At 40.1% G+C, this 25,522-nt stretch overlaps 1 protein-coding gene across 4 annotated transcripts; it reads right to left on the bottom strand.

Annotated features, from left to right (window-relative positions):
* Positions 1-1,821: 1,821 nt before the first annotated feature.
* tns2b (tensin 2b) lies at positions 1,822-24,041 on the bottom strand. 4 transcript variants are annotated; one of them, XM_058402790.1, is made up of 25 exons: positions 23,669-24,041; positions 21,446-21,542; positions 21,321-21,358; positions 13,401-13,432; positions 13,129-13,315; positions 12,982-13,032; positions 11,741-11,863; positions 11,500-11,564; positions 11,332-11,415; positions 11,108-11,220; positions 10,541-10,601; positions 10,380-10,455; positions 10,154-10,283; positions 10,004-10,069; positions 9,794-9,910; positions 7,459-8,721; positions 6,673-6,766; positions 5,766-6,553; positions 5,446-5,670; positions 4,600-4,677; positions 4,440-4,517; positions 3,488-3,656; positions 3,112-3,180; positions 2,261-2,290; positions 1,822-1,971 (listed from the first exon to the last, which is right to left on the bottom strand). In XM_058402790.1, exons 1-25 carry the CDS (start codon positions 23,780-23,782, stop codon positions 1,824-1,826), a joined length of 4,296 nt encoding a protein of 1,431 aa, XP_058258773.1. In that variant the 5' UTR covers positions 23,783-24,041; the 3' UTR covers positions 1,822-1,823. The 4 variants fall into 4 exon arrangements, with proteins under 4 accessions (XP_058258773.1, XP_058258774.1, XP_058258775.1 ...); XM_058402791.1 differs by lacking the exon at positions 2,261-2,290; XM_058402792.1 differs by lacking the exons at positions 21,321-21,358; positions 21,446-21,542; positions 23,669-24,041 and adding an exon at positions 15,990-16,075.
* Between the last annotated feature and the right edge of the window lie 1,481 nt (positions 24,042-25,522).

The raw sequence follows: 25,522 nt of genomic DNA, 5'->3' as shown, positions 1-25,522 counted from the left end.
TCATGTTGGGTTTAAGAATAAAAACCATTTAAATAAAATTTTTAAATGTATTAACGATTAATAAACACATATTCATGACATAATGTTGTATATCGTGGTCAGCTGTATAAATACAAACCTGTGAGATATGACACTGTTTACTGTTTTCATGGAAGAAAATACTGCTTCATTCATCAATAAAAACAAAAGCAAAAATTACTGTAATTTCTCTCGTGAGAAAATTTACATTGTGATGAATAAAACACTCGATGTTGTGCTGTTTTAGGAAAATAATCAGTGGTGAGATGAAGTGGAGTTACTGTTACAACCCTGAAAGACTGCCTTTCCGATACAATCAACAGTGTCTGTGGGGGTTTCATCAATATGGCCCATACTGGTCAAGTCAAGTCAAGAAGCTTTATTGTCATTTCAACCACATGTATCTGACACAGTACATATTAGAACCTCCTGAATGTTTTATCTCTTTTATCCAATAATATTTTTTATTTATATATAAAAAAATGTTGTCCTATTTATCCATTTATTGTTAATAAATTTTGTAAATTTCCAATTATGATGAATACTTTGTCTATCTATCTATCTATCTATCTATCTATCTATCTATCTATCTATCTATCTATCTATCTATCTATCTATCTATCTATCTATCTATCTGTCTGTCTGTCTGTCTGTCTGTCTGTCTGTCTGTCTGTCTGTCTGTCTATCTATCTATCTATCTATCTATCTATCTATCTATCTATCTATCTATCTATCTATCTGGGTATAATGGTGTACTTTGTAATGTTGAAGCAGGTTAATTCCTTTTATTTTACTTCCGTTATACAGCTATAAACACTCATTCTCTAACCAACCTCTCTTTATTCTCTCTCTTCTAGTTAATAAGAAAAAAAAAAACTCCTCTGTTCTGAAGATTTCAGAAAAGTTTTATCTCTGACACTGGAGACTCCTTCCACACGTGTCACATCTCCGTACATCAAGAACCTCAACTTCACCATATCAACAATCTGTTCATTTTCAGTTGTGCTGCTGAGCCTGTTGACATGGAAACGATCAGGTATCAGTGCATGAACATAAAAACCTGCACTACGGTCAGAGCTGCTGTTCTAGAGTATTTATCAACACCTTCTGACCAATCAGAGTCCAGAACTCAGCAGTGGTGCGTGTGTGAGATTGAACGTATTTTAATACAGCAGTACAAAGAGGACAGAGTTTTTTTGTTTTTGTTTTTTTATTAGACAATCTTTATATTATTACAGATTCTGTCGTAAATAAAGAATATTTATGGAAAACAGGAGACTGATGAAGTGACAAAAAAAAAAAATTTCAACAGAAGCACACTGATCTGATCTCACTGCTTTGTATGCTGGGAAATGTAGATCAGGGAATAGGAATCATTTAATATAAACTTTATTTTATACAGATATAATAATATACTAAATTATGAAATAAAATAATAATAATAATAATAATAATAATAATAATAATAATAATAATAATAATAATAATAAAACACAAACTCAAATCAGATGAAAAAAATTAATGATTATTATTAAAGAGGAATATCAGAAAGGGAATAAGCTAGAAAGACAGAATTATATTAAATTTTGAAATTTATATTATGAATTTATTTCAGTAATCAATGCACAGTGCAGTTCAACCAATTGGATGATACAGTCAATATATTTCAATCTACTATTATATAGTATTATTAATTTAATGATAAACAAAATAAAAACAAAAAAAAACTCCTCTCCTCTCCTCTCCTCTCCTCCCCTCCCCTCCCCTCCCCTCCCCTCCCCTCCCCTCCCCTCCCCTCCCCTCCCTCATTTGCGGATCTGATGTGGTCCCAGCATGACTTTATTGATGAAGTTGATGATGGCCGTTGCCGGCTGCTCGGGATCGAGTTCTGCAAACAGGTGACACACGTTTCCCAAACTGCTGCCACTGCGTCTCGCTACGAACCCAAACATCCTGCAGAGAGAGGGAGAGAGACAGACAGAGAGAAGGAGACAAACAGATATAGAGAGAGAGACAGAGAGAGAGAGAGACAGACAGACAGACAGACAGAGAGGTTGTTGAGTGCAGGAGTGTTTGTAGCTGCTATAATGTAAATGAAATCAGGATCCAAGTCGTTGTTCCACATTATTAAATGTAACTATGAACTGATAAAAAGTATGATGTCATGTTTAATTAATAAAAAACTGTAATCTCACACACACACACACACACACACACAGCCAAGCAGACATGAAGCGTTTACCTGTTGGATGAATTTTCAGCAGCAGTCCACCTGACACACACACACACACACACACACACAGAAAGCAGCATGTAGTTCATGAGCAAGCAGAAAATCTTTATTGAGAGAAAAAGACATAAAGCAAATAGAATGCAGACAAATTCAGCCATCTACATTCATAGCGCACACACACACACAGACACACACACACACAGACACACACACACAAACACACACACACAAACACACACACACAAACACACACACAGACACACACACACAAACACACACATGCATGCACACACACACGCTTTAAAAAATAGTTTTAATATATTCTGTTCTTTACATGTAACAATGTGGCAGTCTATTCTTTTGTCTTTATTCTATTCTATTCTATTCCACTATCTGTATCATTTCTATTCTATTCCTGTATTAGTATAATTTCTATTTTATTTCTCTATTTCATTCTGTTCGACTCCTCTCTCACTATCATTTCTTTTCTTTTCTCTTCTATTGTATTTTATTCTACTCTATTCCTCTATTAGTCTCATTTCTATTTTATTAGCCTTGATTCTTTAATTCTACTTTTCCCTCTACTCTACTCTTACAAACCTCATCTTTATCTATTCTGTTCAATCCTATGGTACTATACCATTGTATTTTATTCAATCTTGTTCTTCTCTTTTTAACTCTACCCTGTTCTACACTAATTCACTCTAGTCTATTAAAATAAACACTCCTGTACTCTATTCTGTACTATACACTTGACTCTATTCTCCTCCATGGAGTTACAGCTTAAGAAACAAAACACAGTTTCTACATGTGTACGCTTACAGAACTTTTTATTTGATATTAATTATCACAACATTTACCTCTGGTCCTCCGGAGCCACACAGCTGAATATAACACTGTGGATTGGATAATGTCTCCTGAAGAACAGTCTGGATGTGGAATTTGGCAGAGAAACAGACAGGACATCATTAACTAACATGAGATATTTTAATCAATATTTTTTAAAATCATAAAGACTTTTTTGCATCATTAGCCTTTAAAGAATTGTCACAGAATAAACTTGAGCTATGATTGGATTTAGCATCTCAATGAAGCAGGAAGTGTGCCAGTTGTCCCACCCACTGAACAGACCGAGTTAATTCCTTCTCCATCTAGCGTGTGTGCAGCTGAAAATGTGCTCTGGTGGTTTTCTTGGCTAATTTAGCTATCAGGGTTTGGTCTGTGTGTGTTGTGTACCTGCGTTGATTGTCTGTAAGGGTGATGCCCTGACTAGACACTTTAAAGTGGACTGCGGTTGCAGAAGGGCAGGGTTTCTGAGCCCGAGTGCACTTCACTGCTCTGGAGATGGCTTGTGGACCAGTTAGAGATTCAGTGTCCACAGAGTTTATATAGAGAACATTGCAGGCTGGAAGAGACACAAAGACAAACACAGTAAAAATAAAAGGAAGTAAAATTCCATCTGTTGTTTGGTTGACTTTGGTTGTCTTTAGCCAGGCATAACCTTTTACTCCGGTACATCTGATTAAATGCACATTACCAGCTAGTGCTTGCTAATATTAAGAGCAGCAGCTACGTTAATTCCTTTCCACTTGTTTCCCTTTTTCTACCCATCCCAAGGCATCTGGAGATTATGGCAGCTCCAGTAGACCTTCAGTGAGAAGAAGCCAACTCTGTGAGGATCCTGAGGCATCCAGAGATGGACCAGCTCCAGCTGGGTTCTGCTTCATGAGGATTTGGGTATTCAAAGCAACGATGCCAACCCTATGTGGACTTCGAGGACAACAACAACCTCCTAATTAATACACACACTAACATTCTACATATGCTGTATCTGCAACTGACTGTACATAACTGCAGAAAGGACATTGTTCATATCTCACTCTCCGGTGTTTATAATATTTCATAATCACACTCTCCGGTGTCACCCAAATGAGGATGGGTTCCCTTTTAAGTCTGGTTCCTCTCAAGGTTTCTTCCTCATACCATCTAAGGGAGTTTTTCCTTGCCACGGTCGCCTCAGGCTCGCTCACTAGGGATGATTTTTTGATCTATGACTTTTGCACTATGTTTTTGCTTCTTATGTTCTGTAAAGCTGCTTTGAGACAATGTCCATTGTTAAAAGCGCTATACAAATAAAATTGAATTGAATTGATTTGAACTGAATTGCATAGACAAGACAAATCCTTACCAGCCCCCTGTTTGAGCAGTTCTGCAGCCGTACTGGTGTTGGTGTCACTCTGCAACTCCTGCAGCTCTCCTACAAGATCTGGGACAAACCAACACACCCTGAGCACATATCTTCTGGTTGTAAGGTAAGAATAAGCATGTGTATACTGTAAGTTAGATACCTTTGTCTGGGATGTGTAGTTTACAGGGTAGAGAGACAGGTGTGATGGAGTGCTGGTATACCAGAGCAGACAGAGAGCCTGCAAACACAAAGAAAACATGGATCAGACACACACCGGACAGCTGCACCAACACGTCTTAACTGAAGCAGCTGCTATTCTGTTAGCCCAGTCGGAATACAGAGCAGAATTCCTAGTTTGGTTCTTTGGCTGTTTGGTTTCTTTGATATCATAAAGGTGTGTAAAGCTGAAAACATATTTTTATATTCATTTATAACTACAAAGGTAAACAAAGCTTTACCAAGTGTGTACTTAAACGTGATTAGACCAGGGAAAATAAAGATGACATAAGAACATATGGCATTTCTGCAGCACTATTTTGGGGCTCACAGTTCAGTATAAAAGCATGTATCTATATAAAAACATTGCATCCCCAAACCCTGGGAATGTTTAGTTCACATCCTGAGGTCGAGTGAATTCAAATGTTAATTAGCTTGAACTTGCCAACTTGTTTTACAGAAGTTCTGGTACATTACATGCAACTAAAGGGGTGATGATGTAATTTTTTTTTTATAAATAAAAAATTGTCTATGGGGAATAAAACACTTCAGACAATAATTAACACTGGAGTAGTAACAGTAACTCTTCTTCATCACACTCTTTTACTCAGTATTTTACAATGGCAGCTTGGCCTGTTGTGTCCAAAAGAAGGAAAAGGGTTAGCTATAATGTCTTTTCTTATACTGTGTACTATGTGAAAGTTCAGTTCAACTTAAACAAAGTGTAAACCATGCAGGTGCAACTGGCCCAAGACCAAGAGGATCCAACAGCATCAACATGTTTTCTCACCAAAATACATTTCATTCTGGCAGCCTTTAATTTTCACTCCTTTTGCTCCACTCTCGATCAGAAAGTGCCTGACCAGCTGCTCCTGTGAGTGAGAGGTGTGGCCATGGTTGCTGACATGAGCAGGAGGTGTGGCCACTTTAAGAGCCAGTCCATATGCACCCTGGAAAGAACTGCTGTCCCTTATTAGAAAATAGCCAGGCTCTTTATCCTTCAAAACAGCAATTGCTAGAGGGCAAAAAAAACAAAAACACATTATTCCAATTACAACCATTCTTAAGAAGATGCATGGGTATACATTAGAAAAGTCTGCTCTGCCTTACCTTGATCTCTAGAAATTCCAGGCTTGTACCAGAACTTGGAGGTATCCTGCACAAATTTGGCACTGACACGATTTTCTTGCTCTGGAGTTACTTTTTGTCTGGTGTCTGCTGTAGGTAAGCGTGTGATTGGAGACTGAAAAGAAGAGGTGGAAGATGCTATGGATGATCTAACCGAGGACGAACTTGTGGATGAATCCTGAAGTGGACTGACACGCTGTTTTTCTGGGAGAGGAGGTTGAGGAAGGTAAGAAGGAATGGTAATTGCAGTGTAGCCAGTATATGGATGATGAGGCACAGTCAACAGAGGGTAGTTGGGTGATGCCAAAGGAAACAAGGGTGTAATGTAGCCATCTGGCACTGGGGAGGAGGCTCTCAAATCATTATTACTTCCATCCTCATGGTACGATACCCTGTCAATCGGTGGGGTCAGGCTCTGTCTCTCAGAACTGGGGCCCAGTAAAAGAAGTTCTGAGAAGGAGCTTCTTTCTGATGGGCATGTAGAGTTATTTTCCTTTTCAGGAGGCAATGAGGTATTCCCCAGGACCTGACTGACAGACCTAAGAGACTCTGCTCCCAAAGCTGTGACTTGGGGTTCAGAGGTTTGACTAGACTCACTAGGCTCACTTATGAGGATTGTGGTGGATGTGGACTCTGTGACATCTGGATTTTTTGCCTCAGACACTTGTGGCTCTTTGGTGAGTTCAGGTAAGGTACTGCTGTTAGGAGGAGAATCTCTATGTGCAACATGACAGTTGCCTGACTCTTCTGGCTCTACTGGTGGCCCTTCACTGTAAAGTCCAGATGAGTAACCAGTGAGATAAATATTAGAACACAATTCCTAAAATCCATGGCACAAACGGAGGCACAAACAAAATAATATAAAAGAGAATATTAATATGGTATGTACCTGTTTTGGACTTGTAGAGCAACAGTATTATTACAATCTTCCTTTGTAGTAACATCATGGGGAATTTTCATCTTTGAATGTTTATCTGAGATTTCTACAAAACAAGAAAAATGTTGAGTTTATGTATTTGAAACATACAAGCCTATTTTATAATAAAGATTGATGTATAAAAATTAGGTTCAGGGCTTGAAATTATGAAATAGTCAGTAACTTTCCGAATTCGAAATCTCAATTCCTGCTCATGCAAACCTAGACTTGAGCTAGCAGTAACATTCTGATAAAATGTTCCTAAGATAGTATGTTCTCCTTGTCCAGGGCTGGGAACTTGTGGCCTAAAATGTAATTTGAATGAGAGTGGCAAAATGTACCAAAACTATGCTATCAAATGTCAATCATAGATCAGCGCACATCAAGCTGTGGTCACTCATTATATATCACATTGAGGAAGACTTTTTGATAGTTTTGTCACTTGGTTGTTTGGTGGAGTCTATGTTTCATGTAACCCCTATCAGGTTCATGATGCCTGATGATGGGTAGAAGAGGGCAGTAAGCACTTTCTTCTGAGTGAGATCATCTGCTTATGACATAGCATGAGCTAAAAAAAAGAAGAAGATGGCATTGCTGGATGTCTAAGCCCTAACCTCCCTGGTCTGTAGCTATCATGTGATGAGGTCGGGTGAGAGTTTGCTAGCATGTGAGAAATGGCAAATGACCAAAATTGGGTAATTCATGGTATGTGCTGGCTCCAATAATCTGTCTAGAGTTGTTTAATGAAATAGGTCATACCTGTGTGGTTGAAATGGCTATTGTGCTCTTTTCCAGATGTGGTGCTCTGAAGGTATTGTTGGGAAAGACTGGTCCTTTTTGGGGAAGGAGTGTGAGCTAGAGGAGATGAGTTTGGAGACTGAGCCATGGAAGAATAGCCAGGACTATCTCTAACATGTGGTGGGGAGCAGGGCCAGGGTAGATGAGGGCTGTGGTATCCACTGCTGTGGGGGCTTGGATATGGACTTGACGAAGGGTCTTGTCGGGGATCTGCTCCATAGACTGGATGGTCTTGCTTAGGGATGGAATGGCAATGTCTATGCCCATATCCAAAGGATGACATAACGGGTTGCATAACAGCTCTGTGCTGCCAGCAGTCTGAGTCCTGAGAATCCACATCTCTGTCTCTTTTCCAGTGCACAGCCCCCTCTTGCCTATATCCAAACCCTGGCTCTCGGTGCCAAGGGAGGTTTTCAAGTTGGCTCACTCTGAGAGAGTGGGACAGATCCTCCCGCAGGCGCAAGCAGTCCCTGCAGGAGCAAGAAGTAGGTGAAGTTGAGCTGAAACGTAACTCATGGTAAGGACTGGAAGTCAGGGATTGATGGGAAGACTGAGGTGGTGGAATGTGGGTGTGGTTGTGGGCTAGAGGAGAGTAATGGAGCAGAGGGCATGCATCCCCTGAACAGAATAAGCGAGTTTGTACAGGAAGTGTGTGTGAAGAACGAGCATGGGTATAGGAGTGTGTTTCTGGTGAGGGGTAAGGGTAACATGACCGAGTGCAGATGTGATGCTGACAGTGGCCTTTCTCCCACAGAAAGTTCGGCTGAGACCCACATGGCTCACAGACAGGCAGAGAGGGAGCACGAGTACAAGGCAATGTGTAGTGTTTGGGTTGGAGTTTTTGAGGCGGAGTTTTGGACAAATCAGGGCCCACATAAGAGTAAGGATGGGAATAAGGACGACCACAGTAAGCACGTTCCATACGGAGATCGTTATCATCCAGTATAGCAGTCTCTCGATCCTTATCTCTCACATTTGGTTTATCCCTTTCCACATTTCTTTCTTTGTCCTCCCTTTGGTGAAGATAATGAGATGAAGAAAGTGGTAATCCCTCGAGCTCTGAGCGAGTGCAACACTGACCTGAGTCAGAACTAATATAGGGTGATTGACTGGGAGTGGAGGCATTGATAATTGGTGGGTTGTTTGAAGTGGAGCCAGGTCCACGGCGCTTCTTCACTTGAGCATACAAACTGCCGTCGAGTGGGCCACGAGTGTGACAGATATCTACACAACAAGCAGAGACACAGTAAAGTGAATTTATGGGTGGTTATGTAGAATGGAGTTATATTTACCTAGTCAGTATGATCGCTATGACGTCTATTCTACTCTGCTAAAAGAGGACAGGTCATGGATTAGAAATGTGCATTGGACCCACCCATATCTGTTGGACTCTGCAGACTATTCCTGTTCAATTTCATAGGCTCACACTTGTCCCAATCACTTGCACACAGATACAATAACCACCCCCATCCTTTACCTTACATACTCTAGGCAATCTTGTCTCCTATATTAGATACACTGACCACTCCTGTAGATTACCTCATAGATTCTGAGCAATCTCGCCTGTTAGATAAACATTAGATACACTGACCACTCTCATAATTGACCTCAGATACACTGACCACTGCTGTCCCTTGCCTCAGATGCTCTGACTACTGCCACCCGTTACATCAGATAATCTCAAACATTATTCCTGAACATTACCTCAGACATTTTGACCACTCATGTCCATTACCTCAGATACATTGACCACTCCAATCCATTGCTTTAGATACTCTGAAAACTCCTGTGCATTAGCTGACTTACTCTGACCATTTTTGTCGATTACCTGAGATTGACTGGTCACTCCCGTACAGTACCTCAGATATATTGACCACTCCCATCTATAGCCTCAGGTACTCTAGGAACTACTGTCCAGTATCTCAATTACTCTGTCTATTTATTTACATTTAAGGCACTCACAACCTTCTGTAGTGCATCAGTAGTCCAACATCTTAACCACTGGGGTACCACTTCCTTGAGCTATTACTCCTGTCTGTTACCTCAAATAATCTGACCAATTCTTTCCATCACCTGCGAAACTCTGACCACTACTACCTGTTACCTCATATACTCAGTAAATTCCGGTCCATTACCCTGAATACTCTAACCAAACTCCTGCCTGCTACCTCAGATCTTCAAACCACTTTCACAGATACTCTGACCACTCCATCCCACTTTTTCAGTTACCAGACCAGGCTCAATCCTCTAGATACTCTATCCCTATTGTGTTTGTGTATATTGTGTGTGTACGTACCTTCTATACTGTCCTCATGATGAAAGTTAAAGTTTTCATATGAGTCCCAGCGCACTATAGGATCTGTACAGCTGATATCTGGACTCCCCCCAGGGTCCTCCTTTTGAATCCCCTCCCCTGAACACATACACAGTCCAGTTAAAAGAGATTGAATATAACTATTGCCTGGAATGATGGATGGTGTGGGTGTTAACATGACAGAATCAGCACCTCTTTTTTGCTCTGGACTACTGGAGAACACAAGCTCTACCGTAGCATCAGCAGGATAGCGTTTATCTAAAAGAATAGAAATAACAGCATGAATAATGTCACATGAATGCAATGTGTAGAAGTGTGTGTGTAGAAGGTGTAAATACACACCTGTGCATGCATTGTCCAGCTCTTTCTTTCCAAACCAAAGCTGTGATCCATGAACAGTACATGTATGAAACTGCACTCTAAACACATACTCTCTTTCACACACACCTGAGCGCCGATGATAACACTTCACCTACAGATGAGAACATAGAACATACAACTTTCAAACATTCAGAATTTTAATGAAGTTATGCACTGCACGGTGGTGGTGAGGTTCATCTCAACGTACCATGATGTCCCCCTTCAGCAGCAGTGCCGGTTCTATTTTGATGCACAACATCCGGTTTGTAGAGCCATTGGTTTCACTGCAACAAATACAAGAAGGTTTTGTCCTTCAGTAGATATAATGATCACTGATCTGCAATAATGAAGCCATGAGACTCGACTCACTATATTCCTGAAGTGTAGACCAGTTTCAGAGACTGATAGATCTTCAGGAATGGTGCATAAGCTGAAAGAAAAATTCACAACCATGCTCAAATTATCCGAAAGTAATATATTTTACATGATGATACGTCAATATTGATATTTTATCCTAATAAAAATGATAAAAATACACACACAATTTATAGACTATCCTGTAGTTTATGAATTGTGTGTTTATTTTTTATCATTTTTATTAGGATAAAATATCAATACTGACATATGGCAGACATGACACTCTATTAAAGTTTAAGAAATTTTAAATATCTGTTTAAATCTGTTCAATTTTGAATTCTTTTAAATGATAAATTTCAATATTAAAATGTACATATAATATAATATTTAGATCATTCATAAATTGATCATAAGGCTTTGTAATTTTTTAATGGAATTTATTTTTTTTAACTAAAAAGAATCCAGTTTGTTTGGGTGAAAAGGTTTGGTTAGGTTTTTTTTTTCAGGCAGAAGAGGGCGCTAAACATCACAAACTGCTGCTTTAAGGTATTTTATTGAGGCAGTATAAAGTGTGAGTACCTTCACCGGGCTCATAGTTGGTTATAGCTGGAATATGAACCTGCTGCAGGAGCAGAGACGAGCTGTTTATCTTGATTGCACCAGACAGAAGTCCAGAAAAGTAATAAATATATCTGTGTGGGATAGAAATAAAATTCAGTACAAGGAAAAATGATTCTTTAGATAAAATGCTTCATTATTCTGCTGTGAGATGTCAGTAATCAGACGTCAGGTGGGTCAGGAACCTGTTCTGAGATGGCTGTAGAGACGAGGAGATTTTATCCTCACAGAACTTCCTCATGGCGACGGTGGTGAGAGCGTGATCTGCCCTGCCACAGAATCATGAAAATGTGTACAGTGTGTAACTCAACACATATATGACAGCATGAATGAGTGTGTGTATAAACACTTACCCGGCTGATATCTTGCTGAAGTGCATGTATGCTGCTATTATCACTCCAGTCTTGCCCCGGTTCCCCTGAGAAGGTTATGAACAGTTATTATTATAAAGGGTGCAGTTCATAGTCCAGTAATAACCACATCATTTGTAAGAGATCTCATTAGTGTCTTCATTTCTGTTTAAAAGATGGAACCCCTGAGTCCTAAAGTTACGAAGTACTGCTTTAAACCATAAGTTGAACTTTAACCCCTGACCTTGCAGTGAAGCACGACGACGTTGCGGGGGTCAGAGTTCAACCAACCTTCCATAGTCTTACACATGGTGCATATCTTTTCCAGGGGCGGGGCATGTAGATCCGGCCAACCAAACTCCTCGACCTGACAGGAACAGGATGCGTTCAGCTCATGGTGACTTTATTAAAGATTATTATGAAACCTGAAGACCATTTTCAAGAGATATAAAGGTGCTGCTATTTCTGCTTTAGAGCATCAAATACAATCAGCACGTGTGTTTTTAATGTTTATGATGATGCTTTCATACACGCAGTGTTTACTCAGTTTGAATGGTGTGTTTTTTTGCGGTTCTTTGGGCAGGTGAGAATGCAAAGAATGTGTCCGAGTGAACCTCGGTCCATTTCAAAGTGATTTCAGTTGCAGTGAGAAACCGATTAAACTCTCTTTGCTGTGTCTGAATCAGAGTGATATTGGATCTTTTGATTCATTTACATTTTGGTGTTGTTTAGTTGCTGCTGGCAATTTAACACACCAAAAAGCAAAGAAACGTTATCGGAGGTGTGTGTAACACTGAGGACATCCTCATAAAATAGAAATATGGCTAAACATAAACAAACCTTTAACAAGTGTGAGTAGGAAATCACATCTAGCACTGAAAAAGAGCCAAATAAATGATTCATTATTTATCTAAGTTTAGGACGATGTGATACATCCAGTCTTTATTTTCTTGGTCTTCAGAAAACATTTCTGTGCTTTGGTTCATCTTCAGCAGGTCACGTCAACAACAAAAAAAATGCTGGCAGGTTTGATTCACTTTCAGAATTCGAGTCGATTCAGAGTCTAATCACGTTCTCGGTTTACTTGGAAGCAGATGGAGATGCTGAGACCTGAGTTTGATTTCTGCGTTCTCACCTGCCTAAAGAACCACACAGAGGGGGAGAACACACCCAGGTTCCATGTGAAAAGCACCCTGAATCAACTCAACTACAGGACATGAGTCAAACAATTGATTCATTGCTTCTAAACTGAGCACAGGGGTGCAAACAGAGCCAAGGCCAGAGCTGCAGCGCTGCAGAAAGACACGCCACATGTTCTGGGTTTTGGAGAGAAAGTAAATGCTGGATGTGATACACAACTAGTTATTTATATAATGGTCTAATCCTTAATTTAGCAATGAATTGATCGCACCCTGATTCAGAGTCAGCTTTCTAAGCTTCATAAGGTTTTAGAGTATTGAGGTTCAAATTCCTATAAAATCATACCTTGGGATTTAATCTGCAGATATCATGGCGTTTCTCAGATAGATTTATGACCTGAAAGGGGAAAAGATGTAATTTAACCATCGCTACTGATTCACTATGATATAGATTATGAGCTGATTATGATGATGAAGAATAAGAATAACTAACCAGAAACTTCTCCTGATGTTTTGATTTCAACATGGCCGCCACTTCCTTCAGGTTTCTGCGATAATGTTGCTCATCCAGGTCTGGTAGGAAGAACACGGAGATGATCCTCTCGGTGATGTAGATCAGGTCGAAATCGTAACGGCTCTCCATGACGTTCTCCATGACGTTCTCCTCCACGCTGTCACTCCTTCAGCACAGAGAGAACGGCTGCAGTTAGTTACTATAGGAAATCACATATTCTGATGTCATTATATCGTCGTGATTCTTCATACCTGAGAGGAGCCTTGCTTTGACTTTTAGATGACTGAAAGAGAGAGAAAAAGGAGAAAAAGTGTACAAATGGATCTCACAGACTTTGTTTGAAGAAGGGTTTGTATTTATTTATTACGGTTGCCATGGTAACAAAAACAGATGTGCAGACTCTCACACTGCCGAGTGTCCCTGCGCTTTTAAAGACATCCTCTTACTTCATTAATTTAACGTCACACTGGGACACATCTGCTAATGTTTAACACCAGCATGTATGTGTGTGTGTGTGTGTCATTATCAGTGATTTACCCTCTTTAACACAAGATAAACAAATATATGGTGAACAATAATACAATTAACTTTTTTGTTTACGAATTAAACACTGAAACACTGCATTAACGAAACATGCATTAATTTCTAAAAGTCACAAATAACCAGATTTCGTTTAGAAACATCATGAGGACGTTTTCCAGAATCGTGTTTTATAGATTTCATTTCTGTCCCAAATGTTGACACACAAAACATGGAGAAGGAAGGTAAGATAGAGAGTTGAGTTAAAATAGTGAGATGATTGACACAAAGAGAGATATAAAGAGATCAGGAGAACAGCTGAGAGGAGAGAGAGAGAGAGAGAGAGAGGGGGAAGGGGGAGAGGGGGGGGGGGGGGGGAGAGAGAGGGAGAGAGGGAGAGAGAGAGGGGGAGAGGGGGGAGAGAGAGAAAGGGGTGTGTGAGGGAGAGGGGGGGTGAGAGAGAGAGAGAGAGAGAGGGAGACGGAGAGAGAGAGAGAGGGGGGGGGGGAGAGAGAGGGGGGGAGAGAGAGAGAGAGAGAGGTGGATGAGTGAAATGCTTAGTGGATTTAGAGAACTATTTCTATAACTCTATTTCAGATGATCAGCTGGTCTCACTGACGTTCTGCACGTGTAAATTTAACCCTCGTCTAACACACACTCCACACACTGAATCCTAATGAGTGTTATATCTGTGTTAGTGCAATCTGGACACAACAAACAGGAAACAGGTCCAGAGTGTGTAATAATGAGGGACATGGGGGAGACTTTACTGCATCCTGTCTCAGCAGGGGGATGAACAAACCCCTCAGACTGACTGACTGACTGCCTCACTCTCTGACTGACCAACTGATTGACTCTCTGACTGGCTGCCTGTCTCTCTGACTGACTACCTGACCTATTCTCTGACTGACTGCCTGACTCTCTGATTGACCAACTGATTGATTCTCTGACTGACCAACTTTCTGACTGACTATCTGACTCTTGACTGACCAGCTGACCAACTCTCTGACTGACTGACTCTCTGACTGACCAACTGACCAACTCTCTGACTGACTGTCTGACTCTTAAATTGGCAGACTGACTGCCTGACTGTCCAATTGACTGACTCTCTGACCCTTACACTGACAGCCTGATAGACTTCCTGACTGACTCACTGACCAATTGACCAAGTCACTGACTGACTGACTGAATGACAGAATGTCTGACTGATTGACTGACCCACTGCTGACCCTCTGACTGAATAACTGAGCAGTTTACTGAACGACTTTCCACATTAATGTCATCATCAAAATTTATTAACTTTATTAAAGGTGTTTGTTTTACAAAAATTATCAACTTCACAAGAGAAAAGAAGAGGAGAGTAGAATATGAGAAGAGAAAAACATAACAGGTAAGAGAAGAGAAGAGAAGAGAAGAGAAGAGAAGAGAAGAGAAGAGAAGAGAAGAGAAGAGAAGAGAAGAGAAAAGATGATAGGAGAAGAGAAGAGAAGAGAAGAGAAGAGAAGAGAAGAGAAGAGAAAAGATGATAGGAGAAGATTGAAGAAGAGAAGAGAAGAGAAGAGAAGAGAAGAGAAGAGAAGAGAAGAGAAGAGAAGAGAAGAGAAAAGATGATAGGAGAAGATTGGAGAAGAGAAGAGAAGAGAAGAGAAGAGAAGAGAAGAGAAGAGAAGAGAAGAGAAGAGAAAAGATGATAGGAGAAGATTGAAGAAGAGAAGAGAAGAGAAGAGAAGAGAAAAGATGATAGGAGAAGATTGAAGAAGAGAAGAGAAGAGAAGAGAAGAGAAGAGAAGAGAAGAGAAGAGAAGAGAAGAGAAGAGAAGAGAAGAGAAGATAGGAGAAGATTGAAGAAGAGAAGAGAAGAGAAGAGAAGAGAAAAGATGATAGGAGAAGATTGAAGAAGAGAAGAGAAGAGAAGAGAAGAGAAGAGAAGAGAAGAGAAAAGATGATAGGAGAAGATTGGAGAAGAGAAGAGAAGAGAAGAGAAGAGAAGAGAAGAGAAAAGATGATAGGAGAAGAGAAGAGAAAAGATGATAGGAGAAGATTGAAGAAGAGAAGAGAAGAGAAGAGAAGAGAAGAGAAGAGAAGAGAAGAGAAGAGAGAAGAGAAGAGAAGAGAAGAGAAATGAAAACAGTGAAAAAAGTTCTAAAGTTCTACTCTGTCATTTGGAACATTACGGCTCTTTGATCAAAGCTAGAATGAAAGCACCATGTAACCGTTTGGTCTTTGATCTATTCACACCACCACTCCATTATTCTGGTTCTTCACCTTCATCCTGAATCACTCACACCAACAAAACCTAATAAACAGTATGGTGTTTTTACCTTTCAGACGTCTGCTCTTGCGCTCCGGTTCTTTTCCCTGACATGGGTTCTAACAGCATGGAGAACACTCTCCGACCCTGTTCTTCCTCTATGTGTCACTACACACCCCCGCCCACCCTCTTAACACAGCGTGAGAGAAACCGGAGAACTCTGAGATTACAGCAGAACAGCTGCGCTCTGTGGTTTGGATTAGCTCCAAAAATACTGGCATCCTCTATTAAAATAAATATATATAAATGAATATATAAAATAATAAAGTTAAGTGGTGTGATATTTTGAGCTGAAGCGTATCAGGACAGTGTCTAGCTTTTATTCAAAAAAATTAACTTTTAAACTAAATGTCGTCTTTTAAAGTGTTAGTTTTAAAAGTATTGGCACCCCACCATGACTACGTCATACAAACGTTAACGATCCTTCAGCGGATCTTGGACAGATCTCCACTGTGAGAATCCCGAGACTGAGATAGTTCGAGGATCTACAGAGCTTCAGTGTCTGTGGGAAAATCTGCAGATTAGTCTGAGCATTCATGATTTGTGACCTCATGCTTCCGAAAAGACGCCGAATAAAAATCTTCACTTTTCTGCTTTAAAAAAAAAGAAAAAAAATTATTAACTTTATTAAAGGTGTTTGTTTTACAGAAAATTATCCACTTTAAAAAGAAAAGAAGAGGACAGAAAAATATGAGAAAAGAAAAGAAAGAAACATAAAGGTAAGAGAAGAGAAGAACAGAATAGAAGAGAAGAGAAGATAGGAAAAGATATGAGAGGAGAAGAGAAGAGAAGGAAAGAGAAGAGAAGATAAGAGAAGAGATGAGAAGAGAAGAGAAGTGAAGAGAAGATTGGAGAAGAGAAGAGAAAAGAAGAGAAGATGGGAGAAGAAAAGAGAAGATAGGAGAAGAGATGAGAAGAGAAGAAAAGAGAAGAGAAGATAGGAGAAGAGATGAGAAGAGAAGAGTACATGTGCTAATGTACATGTAGGATGCGTCTCCATCAGATCTCCAGGTTCTGAATCAGTTTCTGGTGTACACACGGGTTTGGGAAAACCCACAAAACCCGAAGGTATCAAACATTTTAGCAAAGTTTATAGCATCGTTACTTGTAGCTATCTGCTCCTGACAAAGCTAACAGTGACGGAAAACACCACAGACTGACACTCAGTGTCTTCGTAAGTGGGTAAATGAGTAAGTGTGTTTAAATATGTGTAAATGTAAGTATGTAAAATGTGTAAATATGTAAGCATCTAAGTGTGTGTAAGTGTGCAAATAACTAAATGTGCAAGTGTCTAAGTGTGTAAATATACGTAAATGAGTATGTGTATAAGTGTGTAAGTGTGTGTAAATGTTTGTGTAAGTGTGTAAATGTGTGTAAGTGTATGCATGTAAATATGTAAGTGTGTAAATGTGTGTGAATGTGTGCGTGTGTGTGTAAATGCGTGTGTGTGAATGCATGTGAATGTGTGTGAATGTGTGTGTAAGTGCGTGAATGTGTGTGTGTGTGTGTAAGTGTGTGTGTAAATGTATGTGAATGTGTGTGTAAGTGTGTGAATGTGTGTGTGTGTAAGTGTGTGTGTGTAAATGTATGTGAATGTGTGTGTAAGTGTGTGAATGTGTGTGTGTGTGTGTGTAAATGTATGTGAATGTGTGTATGCATGTGAATGTGTGTGTAAATGTGTGTGAATGTGTGTGTGTGTGTGTGAATGCATGTGAATGTGTGTGTGTGTGTGTGTGTGTGTGAATGCATGTGAATGTGTGTGTAAGTGCGTGAGTGTGTGTGTGTGTGTGTGTGTGAATGCATGTGAATGTGTGTGTAAGTGCGTGAATGTGTGTGTGTGTGAATGTGTGAATGCATGTGAATGTGTGTGTAACTGTGTGTGTGTAAGTGTGTGTGTGTAAATGTATGTGAATGTGTGTATGCATGTGAATGTGTGTGTAAATGTGTGTGAATGTGTGTGTGTGTGTGAATGCATGTGAATGTGTGTGAATGTGTGTGTGTGTAAGTGTGTGTGTGTAAATGCATGTGAATGTGTGTGTAAGTGTGTGAATGTGTGTATGCATGTGAATGTGTGTGTGTGTATGTGTAAGTGTGTGTGTAAATGCATGTGAATGTGTGTGTAAGTGTGTGAATGTGTGTGTAAGTGTGTGAATGTGTGTGTAAGTGTGTGAATGTGTGTGTGTGAATGTGTGTATGCATGTGAATGTGTGTAAGTGTGTGAATGTGTGTGTGTGTGAATGTGTGTGTAAGTGTGTGAATGTGTGTGTAAGTGTGTGAATGTGTGTGTAAGTGTGTGAATGTGTGTGCAAGTGTGTGAATGTGTGTGTGCATGTGAATGTGTGTAAGTGTGTGAATGTGTGTGTAAGTGCGTGAATGTGTGTGTGTGTGTGTGAAAATGTATGTGAATGTGTGAATGCATGTGAATGTGTGTGAATGTGTGTGTAAGTGCGTGAATGTGTGTGTGTGTGTGTGTAAGTGTGTGTAAATGTATGTGAATGTGTGTGTAAGTGTGTGAATGTGTGTGTGTGTGTGTGTGTGTGAAAATGTATGTGAATGTGTGAATGCATGTGAATGTGTGTGAATGTGTGTGTAAGTGCGTGAATGTGTGTGTGTGTAAGTGTGTGTGTGTAAGTGTGTGAATGTGTGTATGCATGTGAATGTGTGTGTAAGTGTGTGAATGTGTGTATGCATGTGAATGTGTGTAAGTGTGTGAATGTGTGTATGCATGTGAATGTGTGTGAATGTGTGTATGTGTGAATGTGTGTGTGTGTGAATGTGTGTAAGTGTGTGAATGTGTGTATGCATGTGAATGTGTGTGTGTGTGAATGTGTGTGTAAGTGTGTGAATGTGTGTGTAAGTGTGTGAATGTGTGTGTACGTGTGTGAATGTGTGTGTAAGTGTGTGAATGTGTGTGTAAGTGTGTGAATGTGTGTGTAAGTGTGTGAATGTGTGTGTAAGTGTGTGAATGTGTGTGTGTGTGAATGTGTGTAAGTGTGTGAATGTGTGTATGCATGTGAATGTGTGTGTGTGTGAATGTGTGTGTAAGTGTGTGAATGTGTGTGTACGTGTGTGAATGTGTGTGTAAGTGTGTGAATGTGTGTGTATGCATGTGAATGTGTGTGTAAGTGTGTGAATGTGTGTGTAAGTGTGTGAATATGTGTGTATGCATGTGAATGTGTGTGTAAGTGTGTGAATGTGTGTGTAAGTGTGTGAATGTGTGTGTAAGTGTGTGAATGTGTGTATGCATGTGAATGTGTGTGTAAGTGTGTGAATGTGTGTGTAAGTGTGTGAATGTGTGTGTAAGTGTGTGAATGTGTGTGTAAGTGTGTGAATGTGTGTATGCATGTGAATGTGTGTGTAAGTGTGTGAATGTGTGTGTAAGTGTGTGAATGTGTGTGTACGTGTGTGAATGTGTGTGTAAGTGTGTGAATGTGTGTGTAAGTGTGTGAATGTGTGTGTAAGTGTGTGAATGTGTGTATGCATGTGAATATGTGTGTAAGTGTGTGAATGTGTGTATGCATGTGAATGTGTGTGTAAGTGTGTGAATGTGTGTGTAAGTGTGTGAATGTGTGTGTAAGTGTGTGAATGTGTGTATGCATGTGAATGTGTGTGTAAGTGTGTGAATGTGTGTGTAAGTGTGTGAATGTGTGTGTAAGTGTGTGAATGTGTGTGTAAGTGTGTGAATGTGTGTATGCATGTGAATGTGTGTGTAAGTGTGTGAATGTGTGTGTAAGTGTGTGAATGTGTGTGTAAGTGTGTGAATGTGTGTGTAAGTGTGTGAATGTGTGTATGCATGTGAATGTGTGTATGCATGTGAATGTGTGTGTAAGTGTGTGAATGTGTGTGTAAGTGTGTGAATGTGTGTGTAAGTGTGTGAATGTGTGTATGCATGTGAATGTGTGTGTGTGTGAATGTGTGTGTACGTGTGTGAATGTGTGTGTAAGTGTGTGAATGTGTGTGTAAGTGTGTGAATGTGTGTGTAAGTGTGTGAATGTGTGTATGCATGTGAATGTGTGTGTAAGTGTGTGAATATGTGTGTAAGTGTGTGAATGTGTGTATGCATGTGAATGTGTGTGTAAGTGTGTGAATGTGTGTGTAAGTGTGTGAATGTGTGTGTAAGTGTGTGAATGTGTGTGTAAGTGTGTGAATGTGTGTGTGTGTGTGTGAATGTGTGTATGCATGTGAATGTGTGTAAGTGTGTGAATGTGTGTGTGTGTGAATGTGTGTGTAAGTGTGTGAATGTGTGTATGCATGTGAATGTGTGTGTAAGTGTGTGAATGTGTGTATGCATGTGAATGTGTGTGTAAGTGTGTGAATGTGTGTGTAAGTGTGTGAATGTGTGTGTAAGTGTGTGAATGTGTGTGCAAGTGTGTGAATGTGTGTGTGCATGTGAATGTGTGTAAGTGTGTGAATGTGTGTGTAAGTGCGTGAATGTGTGTGTGTGTGTGTGTAAGTGTGTGTAAATGTATGTGAATGTGTGTGTAAGTGTGTGAATGTGTGTGTGTGTGTGTGTGTGTGAAAATGTATGTGAATGTGTGAATGCATGTGAATGTGTGTGAATGTGTGTGTAAGTGCGTGAATGTGTGTGTGTGTAAGTGTGTGTGTAAGTGTGTGAATGTGTGTGTAAGTGTGTGAATGTGTGTATGCATGTGAATGTGTGTATGCATGTGAATGTGTGTGTAAGTGTGTGAATGTGTGTGTAAGTGTGTGAATGTGTGTGTAAGTGTGTGAATGTGTGTATGCATGTGAATGTGTGTATGCATGTGAATGTGTGTGTAAGTGTGTGAATGTGTGTGTAAGTGTGTGAATGTGTGTATGCATGTGAATGTGTGTGTAAGTGTGTGAATGTGTGTATGCATGTGAATGTGTGTGTAAGTGTGTGAATATGTGTGTAAGTGTGTGAATATGTGTGTAAGTGTGTGAATGTGTGTGTAAGTGTGTGAATGTGTGTATGCATGTGAATGTGTGTATGCATGTGAATGTGTGTGTAAGTGTGTGAATGTGTGTGTAAGTGTGTGAATGTGTGTGTGTGTGTGAATGTGTGTGTAAGTGTGTGAATGTGTGTGTAAGTGTGTGAATGTGTGTGTGTGTAAGTGTGTGAATGTGTGTGTGTGTGAATGTGTGTGTAAGTGTGTGAATGTGTGTGTAAGTGTGTGAATGTGTGTGTAAGTGTGTGAATGTGTGTGTAAGTGTGTGAATGTGTGTGTAAGTGTGTGAATGTGTGTGTAAGTGTGTGAATGTGTGTGTAAGTGTGTGAATGTGTGTGTAAGTGTGTGAATGTGTGTGTAAGTGTGTGAATGTGTGTGTAAGTGTGTGTAAATGATGGTGATCTGAGACGAACCTTTGCTTCACTGTAACTATTAACTGAACTTTTGCATTCTGTAAGAGAGAAAAAACACAATGTTAGAATGAGCCTATGTCATTGTTGTGTGTGTGTGTGTGTGTGTGTGTGTGTGTGTGTCTCACCTCTATAACAGGCTCCATCACTGTCTAAGATCTGTTTACACACAGAACAGTGGTGTTTCTTCTCAATCTTTCCTCCTTTGAAGGACTGCGTTCCCACCTACACACAAACAAACAGTTTTATTCCGCTTACATTTTCCACGTCAATGAGACAAACAAAAAGCCCACAGAAGTGTGAACTCCTCTGTCCTGAAGTGTTTCAAAGCGGTGACATTGGATACTCCTTCCTACAATAAACATCTCTTTACAGAAAACTGAAAACTTTAAAAACAAGTGGACTGTGTCCAGTTCGAGCATCAGTGAGCCTTTACTGCAGGATAAAAATGTTTTCTGGTTTGATGATGACGTGTTCTGGTGTGTCTCTCAGCGCCAGCATCAGGACACTGCTGGAGTCTAATGTGGACTGTGACATGCCAGGACACATGTTTTTAGATCTCTGTGTTACTGAGGAAACTTCACTGAGAGCAGTAAGGACTAAATCCTCGTCTCCACCCTCCGGTCTCCTACAGCCAAATCCCTGATCATGACTAAAGCATTTCCCCCCAATACACACAGGGGCAGTGTGCTCCCTCTCTGTCTCTTTCCCTCTATTACTCTCCATCTCTCACTCTCTGCCTCTCACTCTCTCTCCCTTTCCCTCTATATTTCTTTCTCTCTCCCTCTCTTTCTCTCCCTCACTCTTCAGATTATTTACACTAATCTCTAACAGTATATTCCTCTATTTCAGTAACTTCAGATTATTACGTTTCAACAAACCTACCTTATTTGACTCTAATTTTATTCTTCAAAAGCAACAAAAATTTTCTTTATAATCAAACAGGGAAAGAAGCTCCTGCATCATGAGCCACACAGACAGACAAGTGAATAATTTTGATATAGATAGAGAGATAGAGAGAGAGATAGATAGATACCTTGTGAAGTATTGTGATTTTTTTTATTTAATATACGTTTTTATTATTTTTACTTCATTATTAAATTAATTTGAATCATTTCCACACGTCTTTTGACTTCATATTAAATTTATTTGGAAAAACATCTTCAGACACGACACTAAAATATAAAATATAATAAAATATAAAAAATGTAAAAAAAAAAAAAAAAGTGCTTCTTATCAGAAAAACAACAAAACGATCCACTTTTTTATTTCGTGTTGAATAAAAAAATTACAATAAAATGAAATATTGATGCATTTGTCAGAAAGAAATGTGATGAAACATGCAGATTTTTAGATTTTATAGGAATAAATGCAGAAGATTACAGTGTGTGGAGACAGAAAAGTAGGCCCTTGTAATTGGAACTCTCAGACCAGTGTAACAGATGCGCACACACACACACACACACACACACACACACACACACACACACACGGAAAGTAAATATTCAAAGCAGCAGTAGACGGCAGCAGGTGGGAAACGCATGCCATGCCTCCAGGTTGGTATGCTCTTCCACCGTCCCAGAATTCCACTGAGTATTTTTATCCTGCCCGTGTGACCCTGGCTACTGTGTGTGTGCTTGAATATCAGACTAACTGCCCGATATAGATAGGAAGTGTTTTGATCCATTAGGATACAGAGCAGAGAGAATTCTTCAAGCCTTGTTCGTTAGATCTACACTTCACTCACACACACACACCCACAAACACACCTCACATATCATATATCTAGTAACAACGAATTATTATAATTATTATTAGTAGTAGTAGTAGAATATAGTAATATTAGCAGTAGCATGGTAATAATATATTAATAATAGTTATAATAATGTAATAAGGTAATAATGACGATATTATTCATGAACACTCAAGTGGTTTCTGTGCTCCTCTGTGGTCTTCTGCATGCTCTCGCTATTACCCACGTGTCTCTGCTGCTGAATTAATACCCAGAATCCCCCTCTATGGATTTATAAACTAAAGTAAGTAAAAATAATATAATAATACATTAAAATAAAGGGGAAAAATAAAAATAAATAAATAAACTAGGTCAAATTAAAGCAAAGCAAAATAAAAAGTGAGGTACAGAAAATTATTGTGAAGTAAAATAAAGTGAAATGAAATAAAGTAATTAAAGTAAAGATAAGTAAAAGTAAAGCTAATCAAATTATTAAATAATAATAGAAAATCAAATTAAAAGGATTGATCAAAATATCTACATAAAAATCACTTTGTGTGATGATATCCACCTGCACTGATCTATAACCACGTGTACACACACACACACACACCCCTACCTCAGTGAGGCTGAGGATCTCTGCATCCTCGTTGCAGTCTCGTGTCTGAGGCCCATCAGTGAGATGAAGAACTCGTTCCACAACATCTCTCCGTTTACTGAAGACGCAGCCCATGATCTCTCTTCTCCTCTTCCTCTCTTCTCCTCTTCCTCTCACTTTTATCCAACTTTCTTTTCACAGCTCCTGCTTCAGTCCTCCTTTATTTCATTCACTGTAAACACTCTGTACTTCCGCTCACACACATTCTCTCTCTCTCTCTCCCTCTCTCTCTCTCACTCCTCTGCTCGAGGTGTTTCCCTTCTGCTCGTCTCCTGCCGTCTCCCACATGCATTCTTACCATCATGCCTCTCTCTGTCCGAGTCTCCGCCCCTCTCCCCCCAGACCCTCACCTCTCACTCCCTCAGCTGTTTTTGGAAGCCTTACGTCACAATCTTCCCCTCTCCCTCTCTCTCTCTCTCTCTCTCTCTGACACACACACACACACACACACTTTCTTTCCGCAGGCCAAAATCTCCAAGTGTACAAAAAGAATCCTTATGTCCATGTTTCGGACTTTTTTTTTATGTCTCAGATCACGCATCACTCTCAGTCGGAGCACAATGACTTTCTGTTCTGGTCACATTTCTGCTCTCCATCCGAAACCCGTCTTAAAGGACAACTCTGGAGTTCTTCAACCTCATCTCTGCACTGTGTGTATTAATGTGTGAGAAAAATATATCTAAGAAATGATCGCATAAAAATTCCAAAATATCAAAAAAAACATCTACTGAAACGAAAAAATCTACGAGCAAATCTTCCTCATCAGGAGATTATTATAACTCGAACAAGAGAACCTTCAGCCGGTTCTTTCAAGCTTTCTGACAGCTTTCCTTCTTTCTAGAAATAAACCCCCAGGATAAAGAACAGACAGTGTCTTCCAACAGAACAAAGATTATTTCAGTTAATAAAGTAGATACACCGAGCCGTAACATTATGACCACCTGCCTAATATTGTGTTGGTCCCCCTTTTGCTGCTAAAACAGCCCTGACCCGTCGAGGCATGGACTCCACTAGATCCCTGAAGGTGTGCTGTGGGATCTGGCACCAAGATGTTAGCAGCAGATCCTTTAAGTCCTGTAAGTTGTGAGGTGGGGCCTCCATGGATCGGACTTGTTTGTCCAGCACATCCCACAGATGCTGGAGTGGATTAAGATCTGGGGAATTTGGAGGCGGAGTCAACACCTTAAACTGGTTGTGATCATTCTTGATTCTTGAACCATTCCTGAACCATTTCTGCTTTGTGGCACGGTGCATTATCCTGCTGAAAGAGACCACAGCCATCTGGGAATACCGTTTCCATGAAAGGGTGTAGATGGTGTGTAACAATGCTTAGGTAGGTGGTACATGTCACAGTAACATCTACATGGATGGCAGGACCCAAGGTTTCCCAGCAGAACATTGAGCAAAGCATTGCCTCCGCCAGCTTGCCTTCTTCCCATCCTGGTGCCATGGGTTCCCCAGGTAAGAGACGCACACGCACCCGGCCATCCATGGGATGTAAAAGAAAACATGATTCATCAGACCAGGCCACCTTCTTCTATTGATCCAGTTCTGATGCTCACGTGCCCATTGTTGGTGCTTTCGGTGGTGCACAGGGGTCAGCATGGGCACCCTGACTGGTTATCTGTTGGATTGGATCACACGGGCCAGCCTTCGCTCCCCACGTGCATCAATAAGCCTTGCCCGCCCATGACCCTATCTCCGGTTCACCCCACAAGGGCTGCAGTTTTGGAGATGCTCTGATCCAGTGGTCTAGCCATCACAATTTGGTCCTTCTGGTCAAACTCGCTCAAATCCCAACGCTTGTCCATTTTT

This window comes from Hemibagrus wyckioides, linkage group LG11, assembly GCF_019097595.1.
Source record: "Hemibagrus wyckioides isolate EC202008001 linkage group LG11, SWU_Hwy_1.0, whole genome shotgun sequence".
NCBI classification, from domain to species: Eukaryota; Metazoa; Chordata; class Actinopteri; order Siluriformes; family Bagridae; genus Hemibagrus; species Hemibagrus wyckioides.
The sequence above is the reverse complement of the archived record's forward strand: the minus strand, read 5'-3'. Positions and strand labels throughout refer to the sequence as shown.